Source organism: Anas acuta, chromosome 16 (genome assembly GCF_963932015.1).
Source record: "Anas acuta chromosome 16, bAnaAcu1.1, whole genome shotgun sequence".
Classification (NCBI taxonomy): Eukaryota; Metazoa; Chordata; class Aves; order Anseriformes; family Anatidae; genus Anas; species Anas acuta.
In genome coordinates, this window is record NC_088994.1 from 15,675,807 (window position 1) to 15,688,478 (window position 12,672).

The following is a 12,672-nucleotide window of genomic DNA, read 5'->3' on the forward strand; positions in this document are numbered from 1 at the left end:
TTGTGGGGTTTATTCGCCCTCACCCCATGTGGAGAAGTGATGGATCACCCCCACAGCTGGCTGCGAGCAGGGGGAGCAGTGCCCCCGTGCCCCAGTGCCGTGCTGGGGCTCACCCAGTCCCAGGCAATGCAGCCCCCACGGGATGCTGAGCAGCACCCAGTGGGTGCCGGAGCCGGGTAATTCCACCGAGCGTCCTTAACGCAGCCCAGGCACGGTTCCTACGGGGAATTCCTGCCAGGCTGTGTCACGGCAGGAAAGGTGGTTTTATATCCTGTGCCTGGCCTGGCAGCCTGCCCCCCCCGGCCGGACCTGGAGGCGATAGGGCCGGGAGCTGGACAGAGGGACGCAGGGTTTCGGGGTGGAAATGCTGACACGGTGGGAAAAACACTCGCTGCCTGGCCGGCTGCCGGGAGCCCTCGGTCATTGCGGGCAGGATCCTGCCCCTTGCTCTGGAGGAAGTTTTGCTCGCTGGCTGTGGGTGCTGCGATCCCACAGAGCCCTGCCTGCACCCCATAAAGCCAGGGCGGCTCACCAGGACGGCACGGGGGGGCCCCAATCCTGCACCCCTCGGCTGCAAGGCTCAGGGGGGTATGGAAAGATGTTGGGGGGTGTCTGCATCCAGAGATGGTCTTGAGACCCCCTGGGGATGCCAAAGGGTCAGGCTGTGAGGCTGAAGGCTCCTGGGTGCTGTGGGTGGGTGGATGGGGTGCAGACGGGGTGCCCATGGGGACATCGGGGGTCCCTGAGCCCACTGCCCCTTGGAGAGGTGCTGGAGAAGACCTTGGTCCCCCCTTGGTGGCACAATATCTGCCACGGGGTGAGGATGCGGCCGAGGGAGGAGCAATATCATCTTGATTTTCTTCTGCCCTTTTTGTTTCTGTATCCTCTCAAAGTTCTTTGTTGATTGCAAATTGTTATCGTGAGAGCGCATCCGAGGCTGCAGCGGCAGATAACGCTCAGCGCGCTCCCAGGCACGGCTGCTGTAACTCCTTGCTGGCCGGGCTGCCTGGCAAAATCCCTCAGAGGAAAAAAAAAACTGCGAACGCCGGGGGATTGATCACCTTGGGCTATCTCAGCCCATCGCTTCCTGCTCGGCAGAGCCCTCACCGGGGTTGCCGGGACTGCTGCAGGACTCGGAGCTGGGCTTGGTGGTGGATTTGTGCTGGTGGAGGTTTAGGGGGCAGCTCCGGCCACGATGGGGGGGCTGGTGAGGGGCTGGAGACCCGCTGTGCCCCCCCCTCCCGCCACCACCAGCACTGCCACCAGCCCTGGCACCGCTGTCCCTGCGCTCACCGTCCCCGCGGTCGATGTCCCCACAGTGGCCTTGCAGCTCGGGGCTGTTTGCTTTGGCCCTAGAGACACCAGGCACATCCCTGCTGCCGCTGGGAGCGTGAGGAAAATGCTGCTGCGAGGCTTTGGTTTGTTTGGTCTTTTTTTTTTTTGTTTTTCTTTCCCCAGAGCCAAAGGGCAACCAAAAGCGCACCAGGATCAATTCCAGCTCTGCGATGTGTTCCACTCTCCTGGTGGCTGCGGTGGTCCTGGGGGTCCGAGGCAGGAGCTGCACAGCACAGCACCACCGTCCTGCCCAGAGCTCAGCACCGAGGCGCACGGCACAGCTGGAGAGAGGCACCAGGGGATGTCTTTTGGTGGTGATGCAGGATCCAGGCCTTGCATGCCCTGCTCAGCACCTTGGGGTCCTTGCCCCGCTGTGGGGACAGGAGGGACATCACCAGGGCACTGAGCTCAGTCCTGGGGAGTGAAATCCACTTGTGTGCAGCACCACGAAGCGCTCCGGTGCTCATCGCAGCGCAGCCCTTCAGCAGCCGCTCCTGACCGCGAGCGTTAATGACATCCACCCAATTAGCCGCTGCGAGCCCCGGGTAGCCCGAAGGATTAGCAAATGAAATCATCATCGAGAGGCGTAAGCGGTTAACACCGTTAATTAGTCAGCGAGTGAATCCCTCACCCAAACACTGAACCCGTCCCAGCAGCCGGGGAGGCCGGAGAGGGGCCGCGAGCACCGGTGGGCCCTGGGGTGCTGCCACCCATGGGGGCACGGCGATGGTGCTGGTGGATTTTGGGTGATGCTGTGCTGACCCCAGGGCCGGGAGTCCCCCATCCACGCTCCCGTGGCTCCTGGAAACGGGCGATGTTTACGGGGAATTCGCCTTGCTCGGGGAGCCGTTATTTTTACACGTCGCCATGGTTACGGATACCATGATAAAATTAAGCCCGAGCCTCGCCGAAGAAACGGATCTGTCAGGAGCAATTATTTTACAGGGCGCCTTGCTTTCCCAGCCCCAGCAGGGCCACGCTCCCCACCCAGGGCCCTTTGGGGCCGCATCCTGCCCACGATGCTCTTCCTGCATCCCTGGGTCCAGGCGCCACCGAGCTCATCCACCGGCACCGTGCCGGGAGCTGCCGGCGCCGGCACGGCCCCTGGGGGCTGGCAGCACCCCCGGGCACATCCACAGCCAAGAGCATCCTGGCCAGGGTGGCCGCTGCCGCTGAGAAAACGCTTTCAGCCTGTGCCTTGGCTGCCTCCCGCAGCTCTCCTGCCTCTCTAAATATTTTTTTTTCTTCCCCTTGCACTTCTCCTGAGAGGGGCACTTGTGCTGGGCTCGGGGCGCTGCCAGCACCGCGGCCGTGGCCAAGCGCGGCCGAGCTTTAAGGTCGCTCTGTGCTGGGAGGAGCTGGGTTCTGGAGTCCCCCCCTCACCCTGCCCTCGCTGTGGGTGACCCAAAAACATCTCCCCAGTCCGAGTAGCGGCCCTGGGCTCTTTTCCCTGCGTAAATCCTGCTCACAGTGCTGCAGCCCCACTGGAGCATCCCCGGGAGGCTGAGCTGAGCCGAGCCCCTGTGCGCAGCTCCTTTGGGGCACGACGCACGTGGGGGTGCTGGGGGGGGGACAAGGACCACAGCATTGTGCCACCTTCAGCTGGTCTGACACGAGGGGCACCCCCAGAGCTGGCGGGACACCCCCTGCCCACCCTGACACCCCCGTGGGCGCCGGCCCCATGCAGGGGCTGCGCTCCCTGTGCCGGCTCCGGCTGGCAGCGGTCCCTGAGCAGCGGCCCGTCAGATGCCGAGAGCACAAAGCGAGTCTTCCCTCGGCACTGGATGTTCCTGTTCGTCCCACGGCCCTGGAAATCCCTCCGTAATCCTTGCCAACTTCGTGGCCTCACCGACATCCTACGGCGAAGCAGCAGCGGGCTAAACGAGCGCTGGGTGTGAAGGATTTCCTTCCATCGCTGGATTTAAATGGGTTTGACAGCTTTCGTTTTCACTCTCTGTCCTGTGGCAGGAAAGACGGAGAACGGCCAGAAGGGCAGTCCCCAGCCCGCCCCGTGCTGTCCCCAGGGGTGTCACAAAACTGCGAGCAGGTAGGGCAGGGAGGTTGCCAGCAGCGAGAGCTGCGATGGCACAGCCTCCTATCAGACACCGGAGAATCCACAGGGATGAGCAGCATCCACGGGATGCTTCTGCTCAGCTCGCAGCCCTGGGGTCCCGCTGATGTCCCCACGGATGAGGCTGAGCTTAGGGGCTGGAAAAATATCTGGTGTGCCCGAGAGAGCTGAGCCCCCCCCCGTCTCAGGAAATTGGGGGGAAGGATGGAGCTGGCACCGAGGCTGCGGCACGGAAGCGGTTCCTATGACAACCCCAAATCCCAGCCCTGTTTATCCCCTTTAATAAAAATCCACAATAACCATGAAACTGGGGAATAAGATTCAATAAGGAAGACGCGAAATAAATCAGGAACAGCACAAAGCGTGTCACCGCTTTCCTCCTGCTCCAGCCCTCGCTTTCCAATTAAAATGCTGCCCTGATAAATGGCGAGCTGGCGGGGTTTCGAGTTGCTCTGCCCCCTGAGACGGCAGGAACGGAGCCCGGCGGGTGCGTGGGGACAGGCAGCAGCGTCACACGAAGGCACGCCTGGGCAGCCTGCGCTCGGCATCGTCGGCGCTGAGCCCCGGGCTGGATCCCAGCCCTGCTCCCAGCGTCGCTCCCACCTGCCTCTTCTTGCCAGCCTGGCCCCAAAAAGGAGCCAAGGCTGAATGCGTCCTGGTGGGCAGCCAGCTCCTGCTCCCCAGTAAGTGTTGGCACCCCAAAACGTCCCGTGGACATCGGTGTGTGCAGGGTGCTGGCCATGCAGCATCCCCGTGCTTCTCCCGGCAGCAGCATGGCCCCGGAGAGGCAGCAGGCACCAACGAGACCCGCGCGGTTTTTCCTGGGGCCCTTTGAAATGTCCCTGAGATTTCAAAATCTGAAATGTGCCCTGAAATGTGCCCTTTCCTTTTCCCTCAGGGTACCCCAGGCATTCCTCCAGCTCCTGGTGCTGCTCCCCGTCGGTGTCCTGGCACAGCAATGCCAGAGCACCGCAGGGTCCCCATGGCACTGCAGGGTCCCCAGGACAGCACTGGGACCCCAAAACACCTCTGGGACCCCATGGCAGGGCACCCTGTGGCTTTGGGTGCTGGACCATCCTCGTCCATCAGCTCTCCCCCAGCCCACTCGCTTTTGCACGCTTGCTGCCGGAGGCCTGTGCTCCTTGCTCGTTTCAGCACAGGCGCGGAGCAGACGCTGGGGCAGCCCCTGAGCACCCCCCAGCCCTTCCCTGACTGCTGCTTTCTGCTTCTCCTCCGAGCGGGGGGCTCTGCAGACCCCTCCCCACGACTCAGCCTCTCCCCAGCCCCTCTGCTGGGCTTTACCTCCCCGCAGACAGCCCCGCGCTGCGCTCCCGTGCTCACCAACCTCAGCTGAAGCGCACACACGTGGTGGGGCCATGACCAGGTCCCTCGTCCCCCCCCCGTACCTTCACCCCAGCACAGCACAACCCCGAGCTGGGGCTGGGGGAGCTGCTCCCCCCCCTGCACCCAGCCAGCGTTTCTGCTCTGCCTCCTCTCGGCCCCCCCTCCGGCACCGCCTGCACCCTCCGAGCTGCGTCAGCCCCCGGCAGCTCTCGGGGCCGGCTCCAGCACCTGCGTTTCTCACCCCAGCGCCCAGCGTGTGACCCAGCAGGACGTGACACCCGGCGGCACCACGAACCAAACGGAGGAAGGATGAGCAACAAGTCCCTCGTCCCCCCCTCCCCGTGTCGCTGCCAGCAGCGCCGGACCCCTGCTGCCGCCCCCTGAGGCGCTGCCCAGCGCGGTCCTACCTTGGTGCCACGCTCGGGTGCTTGTTTGTGCTTTCACTGCCGGCACACCCCAGGCTGCTGGCTTAAAGGATTTTCCTATAATAACCACCAAATCCTTCTCCTGGGCTGTAAGCCGCAGACCTGGGCCTTTCCTAGGTGCACGGCTCTCCGCGGCGCCGTGCTCCTCGCCGCCTCACATATGCTCGAGTCAAACTGGATTTCCCCCCCTCCCGGCCCAGCCCAGTGCTTCAAAAGCCCTGCGTGCCCTCAGATTTCATTTCCCCTTGTCTGCGAGGTCTCTCCCCGGTTTCAGTCTCACCCACACGTTTTACATACTCCTGCTCGCGATCGTTTTCGGGACTCTCAGCACCGTCCCCGCGCAGAGGCTGCGGGTTCTCCCCGAGCAGGGGACCAGGCAGCTCTCCCAGCCCTGGCTCCCCACTCACCCGGTGCCACGGCCCCGAGTCCCCCGGGGGCTTGGGCAGAGGGGGCTGTGCTGGTGGCAGCCCCCTGCCTGGTAAAATCCCCCCCAAACCGTGCCCTGGGCGCTCGGTGCTGGGTGCTGAGTGCCTCCAGCAGTGCTCCTGAAAGAAACGTCCTCAAACTGTCCCCCAAGGCATGTCCCCTGGTGCACGGGATGTTGCTTCAGCCATGCAAATTCATTTCACAAGTGGCTTCTCTCCCCCCACCACAACTTGCCCCTTGACAGGAGCTCTGTGCCGATAAGGCTCCCCCGTGCACCCAGGCTCGCAGACACGTCGCGCTGTCCTCTTTCGGTTCTCCTTTTTTTTTTTTTTTAATTTCACAGAGAACAACAGATAAAGGGAGTTGGAAGCTGGCAACTGCGGACAGATCTCAGGGCCGGAGAGGCAGCAGCGATGATTTCTCTGCGGGAGGAGTGCGTTGAGCCCCTAACCCCAGTGTTTGAGGCGGGGTGCCTGCGCCTGGGGGATCCGTGCCAAGGCACACCCCCGGCTGCTGCAGCTGCACCACGGAGCGCTCGCCACGCGGCTTCCTGCCTCGTTTCACCCCGTCCTCCTTCTCCTGGCGCGTGGTCAGAAGAAGGAGGTTAAAAATGGCTAAGAATAGGGAAGGAGTGGGTTGAGGAATCAGCGTCACAAGCGCTGGGGTTGTGGGGTTGGGGTGTCCAGCCTGCCCCTCGCCCAGCAGCCGGGCACTTGGGGCGCGGGTCGGAGCAGAGCTGGGGTCCTGCTCTTCACCCCCAGCCTGCTCCGTTTTGTCCCAACCCTGCTGGGCTTGGGAGCTGCCCCCAGGGGGGCTCGGGGTGGTGGCAGCTTGGCACAAAGCTGATAGCAGTGAGTGGGCACAGGGCTGCGGGAGCCCCACATCTCCCCAGACCCCGCAGGCCATGCACATCGCTCTCACTCTCACACGGCAGGACTGGGCAGCATGGCTGCTAGCAGGCTTTAATGAGGACGGGCTCAGGCACTACACAAATTATGGATCCGCCGAGCAGGGCAAGTTCCAGTGGCCTGTTCTGGCAGAGTTTGGTGTGCACGAAGTCCTCGCGGAGCCATCGGCACCACACAGCTCGCACGAGGCAGAGCTGCCCAGCACGGGGCCCCGATCCTGCACTCGAGGTGGCTGCTGGCTCCCGGGGTGGCTGCTGCGAGCCCGGGCAGGGCAGCTCGGGCACCGAGCCTCCCCCTGCATGGCACAGCCACCAAGATGGGAATGAATTAGGAGAGCTTTGAGGTTCAGATGCCGATCTCGGGCCGGCTGCGCTGTGCAGACAGATACGCTTCTTCTTTCTGGTGCCCTTCAGGGACCTCTCGGTTTCCTCCCCCGGCGCTGGCTCCTCAGCCCCCGGCGGGGCCGTGGCGGGGCCGTGCGTCACTTGGCAGCTGCCCTGATGCTGGCGTACTCGGAGCGGTCGGTGCCGGGGCTCTGGCTGCGCTGCGGCGCCTCGCGCAGGGGCTGCAGGTCGGCGTAGTGGATGTCCTTCTGCTCGCTGCTCTGCTGTGCAAACGGTTAAAGCCATCAGTAGGGAACCTTGGAAAAAGCACCCTCACAGCACCTTAATATTGGGTCGGCCATGACACAGCCCCACGGATGCCCCTCACCACGATGCTCAGCCCCCCTGCAGCAGCTGCTGCTCGCCCAGCGCCTGCCCTGGCCCTGGGGCTGCTTCATCCCCGGGGCTCCCGGCCAAAGGCGCAGGTGCCCAGCAGCTCGCCCACGTCGGGGCATCGGGGCTGGGGGCCCTGCCCTGTACCCACAGCTCGCTCCTACCTGCTGGGGCGGCCTCGGGGTCTCTGCATCCCGGACATTGCTGCTGGGGGAAAGGAGGATGTTAGAGCCAGGGCCAGGCAGCCGCCCTCCCCACCGCGCCCATGGCACACAGCACGCACAGACAGTACAGAAGGGCACGATTTTTTGCCCGAATTTCAGCTCAACTCCCCAGCACACAGCTGCACCGTGCCCATACTGGACGTGTAGGAGAGGGCCAGCATGCTGCCAGTGCCTGGACTGGCCTCAGGCCCTGCAGGGACTGGGGCACAAAACACCAGCCGGCCACGGACACAAGGGATGCAGTGCAGCGCAGCGAGGCACCACTGAATGAATAAAGATCTTTTCTGGGTCAAATCAGTGCTCTGGGGGGAGCAGAAAGCAGGAGCCAGAGGTGTGAGGCTGTTTGCTTGCCTTCAGCACGCAGAGTTAGGAGGTGGGGGTACCAACCTGGGGGTCCCCGGGCTCCCTGCACAGGACAGGACGGGGATGGGTGAGCCTGCGGGTGCCCCGGCTGCACCCTGGCTCTGCCCCTCACCCCGACACTTCTTGTGGTACACGCAGAAGATGAGGATGAAGATAAGGAGGAGGAAGAAGAGCACGGCAGTTGCAACCTCCACGCTGGGAAATGGAGAAGTCCCTGTGAAAACACAAGGCGGAGCGCGGAGAGGGTGGTGGGCGCGGGGCAGCGTGGGTCTGGCCGCAGGCAGGGCTGGGGCCAAGCTGGGCTGGTCACAGTGGGGTCGTGCTGGGCTGTACTGGGAGCCCCACTCACCCTGCACCACCCGCACCACCGTGCCATCGCCACGCCGATACAACTCTTCACTGGTGGCTGTTTTGCGAAACTTCACACAGTAATAGGTGCCGTTGTCCTCGGGGCGAACGTCCCTGATGAGGATGGTGAAGTCTGTGTTGGACTCATTCACTGCCCTCACCCCCCAGGTTGAGGAGTCTCTTTGGTCATAAATGGTCTCACTGCCACTGCCCCAGCCCTTCAGCCACTTCACGGGGCCGGTGAGACCCCCTTCAGTCACGGTGCAGATCAGGGTCAGCGTCTCCCCCACTCTCACCGACACCTCCTTCTGGGGCTGTTGCAGCTGAAAGCCCTGACCCGCCTGGGCATCCGCACCTGGGGAGAGCGACAGCACAGCAGGGGCTGAGCTCCCGAAGGAGGCGAGAGCTTGCTCTGTTCCCCCTGCCCGGCACAGGCACAGCACCCGCAGCTTGCTCAGCGCTTTAGCCCAGAAATCGTGCAGGCTGTGGGGGAGAAAGCAGCACTAAACGGGAGCGGTGGAAGCCAGCTCCAAACCGGGCAAGGGGAGAGATCCCTTCCCACTCTGACACTGACGCGAGGCGCCAGAGGGAGACGGGGGAATTCCAGGCAGGAAAACCTCTCCAGTGCTGTGAAACTTGTGCAACAGGAGCCCGAATCCCGCCCCGTGGTCCCTCCTGCCCAAAGCCCCCGGCTGCCTTTCCACACGAGCTCCCCCCAGGGCAGCAAAGCGCAGCACCCAGCACCTCGCACACCCCTCACCGTCGGGCACATCCCCGGGGCCCAGCGCCACGTCCCGGCGCTGGGGGAAGTGGCCAAGGGGCTCCCGAGCAGGCAGCGAGCACGTCAGGAGACCACCGTGCCCTGGACAGCCCCACACCAGCCTGGAGGTGGTCGGAGGAGGAAAACCCCTGCACGGGGAAGGTTTCTGCAGCCGTGCATGTGGCAGCGGTTTGCGGTGGTGGCCGAGTCGCCCACCCCAGCCCCCCGAGAAGCAGCAACCAGGCAGTGGGGCTGGGAAGCAGGACACCCATCCGTGGCCCCTGCCGTGCCGCTGTCCCATACTCACCCGAGAGCCATGCCGGGACGAGGATGAGCTGCCCCAGCAGGAGCCGAGCCAGCAGCAGCGCGGTGCGGAGCGCAGCCATCGGTGCTGCCGAAAATCTGGGCTCCAACTGCAGAAGGAAAACGAGAAGCTGCACAGGAAATGGACACGGGCGCGTGCTGTTAACGCTTCTGCTGCCTGCCCCTCTGCCGGACAGACAGGGCAGGCAGTGGGAGGCTGAGCCAGGCAGGAGCACAGCGGGACTTAACCCCTAAAATGCGTCCCGGCTGGCAGCCCCTGTGCGCTCGCCCTGATGCCTGTGCAGAGCCATGGCACGGAGGGGCTGCGGTGGGCACGGGGTGCCCCTGGTTTCAGCACGACAGCCCCGGCTGCAGGGAGGCTCCGAGGAAACACAGGGTGGGTGCGGATTTGGGCTCCTCGCTCCTGCTGCCCCGTGCCGGTGGTCGTGGCAGTGCCACCCATCTGTGGGCTGCCATGGCTGGTGAGGAACAACCTCACGATGGCACAAACACCATGGGAGTGGGAAGCCTCTGGGCTTGCGCAGGGCAACGCAGAGGAGTACGGACAGAGGCAAAACCCAAACCGCTTCCTTCCCCTTTTACCAGGAAGGGTTCCCAGGGCCCCACCAACTTGAGCCACACCAAGACACAGCTTGGAGGGGGACGAAGCCACTCGCCATGGCTCCGGTGACACAGGCGCTGCCTCTTGCCTGCCTGCTGCTGCTGCTGCTGGGCAGTGCCCCGGGTGAGTGCCCAGCCCTGCACAGCCCCGGCGCCTTTGCCAGGGCCTGCTCCCCCCTGCTGCTGGCAGAGCAACCCTTCCCTCTGCCCACAGGGATCTGCGGCTCTTCCCTGCCCTCTTCCAGCTTGCTTTTATCCCCAGCTCAAAGGTTTGCTTTATTTTTGCTTTACTCGAGCATCTCCAGGCCCCTGCTTTCTCCATCCTGCACTGCAGCCCGGGGGCAGAGCCAGCACAGAGCCGTCTGCCCTGGGGGGCAAGGGACAGGGTTGTCACTGCCCCCAGCTTTGTGCTGGGGGTTGGGGAGGTCCCATGCTGTGCCCTGGCTCTAGGGCCCCTCAGCAGCCCCAAATCCTCCTCTCGCTGTCCCCAGGTGCCGATGCCCAGGCAGGCTTTCAGCTGCACCAGCCCCAGAAGGAGGTGTTTGTGAGAGTGGGGGAGACGCTGACCCTGATCTGCACCGTGACTGAAGGGGGTCCCCCCGGCCCCGTGAAGTGGCTGAAGGGCTGGGGCAGTGGCAGTGAGACCATTTATGACCAAAAAGACCCCTCGTCCCGGGGGATGAGGGCAGGGGATGATTTCAACACAGACTTCAACATCCTCATCAAAGATGTCCGCCCTGAGGACACCGGCACCTATTACTGTGTGAAGTATCGCAAAACAGGCATCGGTGAAGAGTTGTATCAGCGTGGTGAGGGCACAGCGGTGGTGGTGCAGGGTGAGTGGGGCTCCCAGTACAGCTCCCAGTACAGCTCCCAGCAGGAGCCAGCCCTGCCGGGTCAGCCCCCGTCCTGTCCCCTGGGCTCTGCTCTGGGGCAGGGGCTCAGGAGCCGGCCCAGGGAGAGGGTCCCGGGGCCACAGGGACAGAGCCTGACTGATGGACCCGTGCTTCTCCCACAGCCAGACCCTCCAACCCGACTCTGACCAGGCCCAAATACCGAGTGCAGCCGGGGAAGACGGTGTCGTTCACCTGCAAGACCTGGGGGTTCTTCCCCATTGACATCCGTGTGAAGTGGTTCAAGGACAAGACCCCAATTCGGTCTCAGCCAAACCTCGTCACCCCTGGGCCATCAAAGTTCACCTACAACATGTCCAGCACCGTGACGGTGACGCTGCAGAAGGACGACATCCGCTCAGAGCTCACCTGCCAGGTGCTGCACCCCACGCTGACGGCCCCACTGACAAGGAGTTACCATCTGAGCCAGATCCTGCGAGGTGAGGGCTCGGTGGGGACCGGTGCTCACGGCCCCGGGGCTGGGACAGGGCCCCCATGGGCACGGGGCCAGGTGACTCCGGTTCCATCCGCTGCTTCTCTTCCCAGTTCCCCCCAGCACGGTTGTGGTTCAGCCTCCAGGCCCTGTGGGGCTGAACGAGACGGTGAGCTTCACCTGCTACGTGCAGGGCTTCTACCCGGGAAGCGTGACCGTCACCTGGCTGGAGAATGGGAAGGAGATGAACACGGGGAGCACCCCCGGGCCTATTGAGACCCCCAAGGGCTTGTTCGAGCTGAGGAGCACGGTGGCGGTGCAAGCCGTGCCGGAGAAGAACATATCTGTGTTCACCTGCCGGGTGGTGCATGAGGGCCAGGACCCCCTCAGCAGCAGCGCCACGCTTTGGGTCGATGCCTCAGGCCAGCAGGGACGCAGCTCGGGAGGTACCGGCACCCGGGGGCTGTGGGGCTGGGGGCTGCGTTCCCCACAGCCCGCGCTCACTCCTCTGTTCCTGCAGGTGCCCATCTCCTGTCCAGCCCCGGCCTGTGGCTCTGCATGCTGCTTGACAAGGCGATCCTCGGCCTCGGCCTCTTCCTCCTCTTCAAGCGCTGGCAGGCCTGACGAGAGGCCAGGGCGGCACAGCGAGGCCACCGAGACGGGAGAGATGCAGGAGAGCGTTGTCAGAGCTCCGTCACCTCCAAGCCGAGCGTGCCAGGCTTGGGATGGTGGTGCTGCACGAGCAGACCCGATGGTTCTTTCGGGGGTCCTGCACCACCACCCCTGCTGCCTTGTTCTTCTGGCTCCTCAGCAGCCGGCGAGGCCCCGTCCCCTGGCAACTCACTAGGCCAGAGGTCCCGGACCCCCCCCCCCACTGTCCCCATCCCCTTACTGCGCTGCTGCGCAAATGGTTATCACCAAAAATACAAATCCTTTGAAAAAGCTCCCTCACGGCATCTTCATACTGGCTCGGCCATGCCACAGCCCCATGGACACCCCTCCCCACAACACACAGCCCCCCTGCAGCAGCTGCTGCTCGCCCAGCGCCTGCCCTGGCCCCGGGGCCGCGGCATCCATGGGGCTCCCGGCCAAAGGCGCAGGTGCCCAGCAGCTCGCCCACGTCGGGGCATCGGGGCTGGGGGCCCTGCCCTGTACCCACAGCTCGCTCCTACCTGCTGGGGCGGCCTCGGGGTCTCTGCAGCCCGCACATCGCTACTGGGGGCAAGGAGGTCCCTGGCCTCCCTGCACAGCACGGGATGGGGACGGGTGAGCATCGTGCCACGGCTGCACCCTGGCTCTGCCCCTCACCCCGACACTTCTTGTGGTATACACAGAAGATGAGGATGAAGGTAAAGACGAGGAAGAAGAGCACGGCAGCTGCAACCTCCACACAGGGAAACTGTGAAGACACAAGGCGGAGCGTGGAGAGGGTGGTGGGCGCGGGGCAGCGTGGGTCTGGCCGCAGGCAGGGCTGGGGCCAAGTTGGGCTGGTCACAGTGGGG

General features: G+C 64.1%; 2 protein-coding genes across 7 annotated transcripts; one reads left to right on the top strand and one right to left on the bottom strand.

Annotated features, from left to right (window-relative positions):
* Positions 1-6,538: 6,538 nt before the first annotated feature.
* LOC137865646 (signal-regulatory protein beta-1-like) lies at positions 6,539-9,357 on the bottom strand. Of its 6 annotated transcripts, none has more exons than XM_068700870.1 (5): positions 9,228-9,357; positions 8,162-8,515; positions 7,837-8,026; positions 7,390-7,429; positions 6,539-7,113 (listed from the first exon to the last, which is right to left on the bottom strand). In XM_068700870.1, the coding sequence occupies exons 1-5, from the start codon at positions 9,304-9,306 to the stop codon at positions 6,991-6,993; spliced, it is 786 nt and encodes a 261-aa protein (XP_068556971.1). In that variant the 5' UTR covers positions 9,307-9,357; the 3' UTR covers positions 6,539-6,990. The 6 variants fall into 6 exon arrangements, with proteins under 6 accessions (XP_068556971.1, XP_068556969.1, XP_068556970.1 ...); XM_068700868.1 differs by having other exon boundaries at positions 6,539-7,116; XM_068700869.1 differs by having other exon boundaries at positions 7,390-7,432.
* A 122-nt stretch (positions 9,358-9,479) lies between these two features.
* Positions 9,480-12,116, top strand: LOC137865643 (signal-regulatory protein beta-1-like). Its single transcript, XM_068700861.1, has 6 exons — positions 9,480-9,620; positions 9,830-9,968; positions 10,336-10,680; positions 10,863-11,177; positions 11,284-11,616; positions 11,691-12,116. The coding sequence occupies exons 1-6, from the start codon at positions 9,480-9,482 to the stop codon at positions 11,792-11,794; spliced, it is 1,377 nt and encodes a 458-aa protein (XP_068556962.1). The 3' UTR covers positions 11,795-12,116.
* Positions 12,117-12,672: the final 556 nt, after the last annotated feature.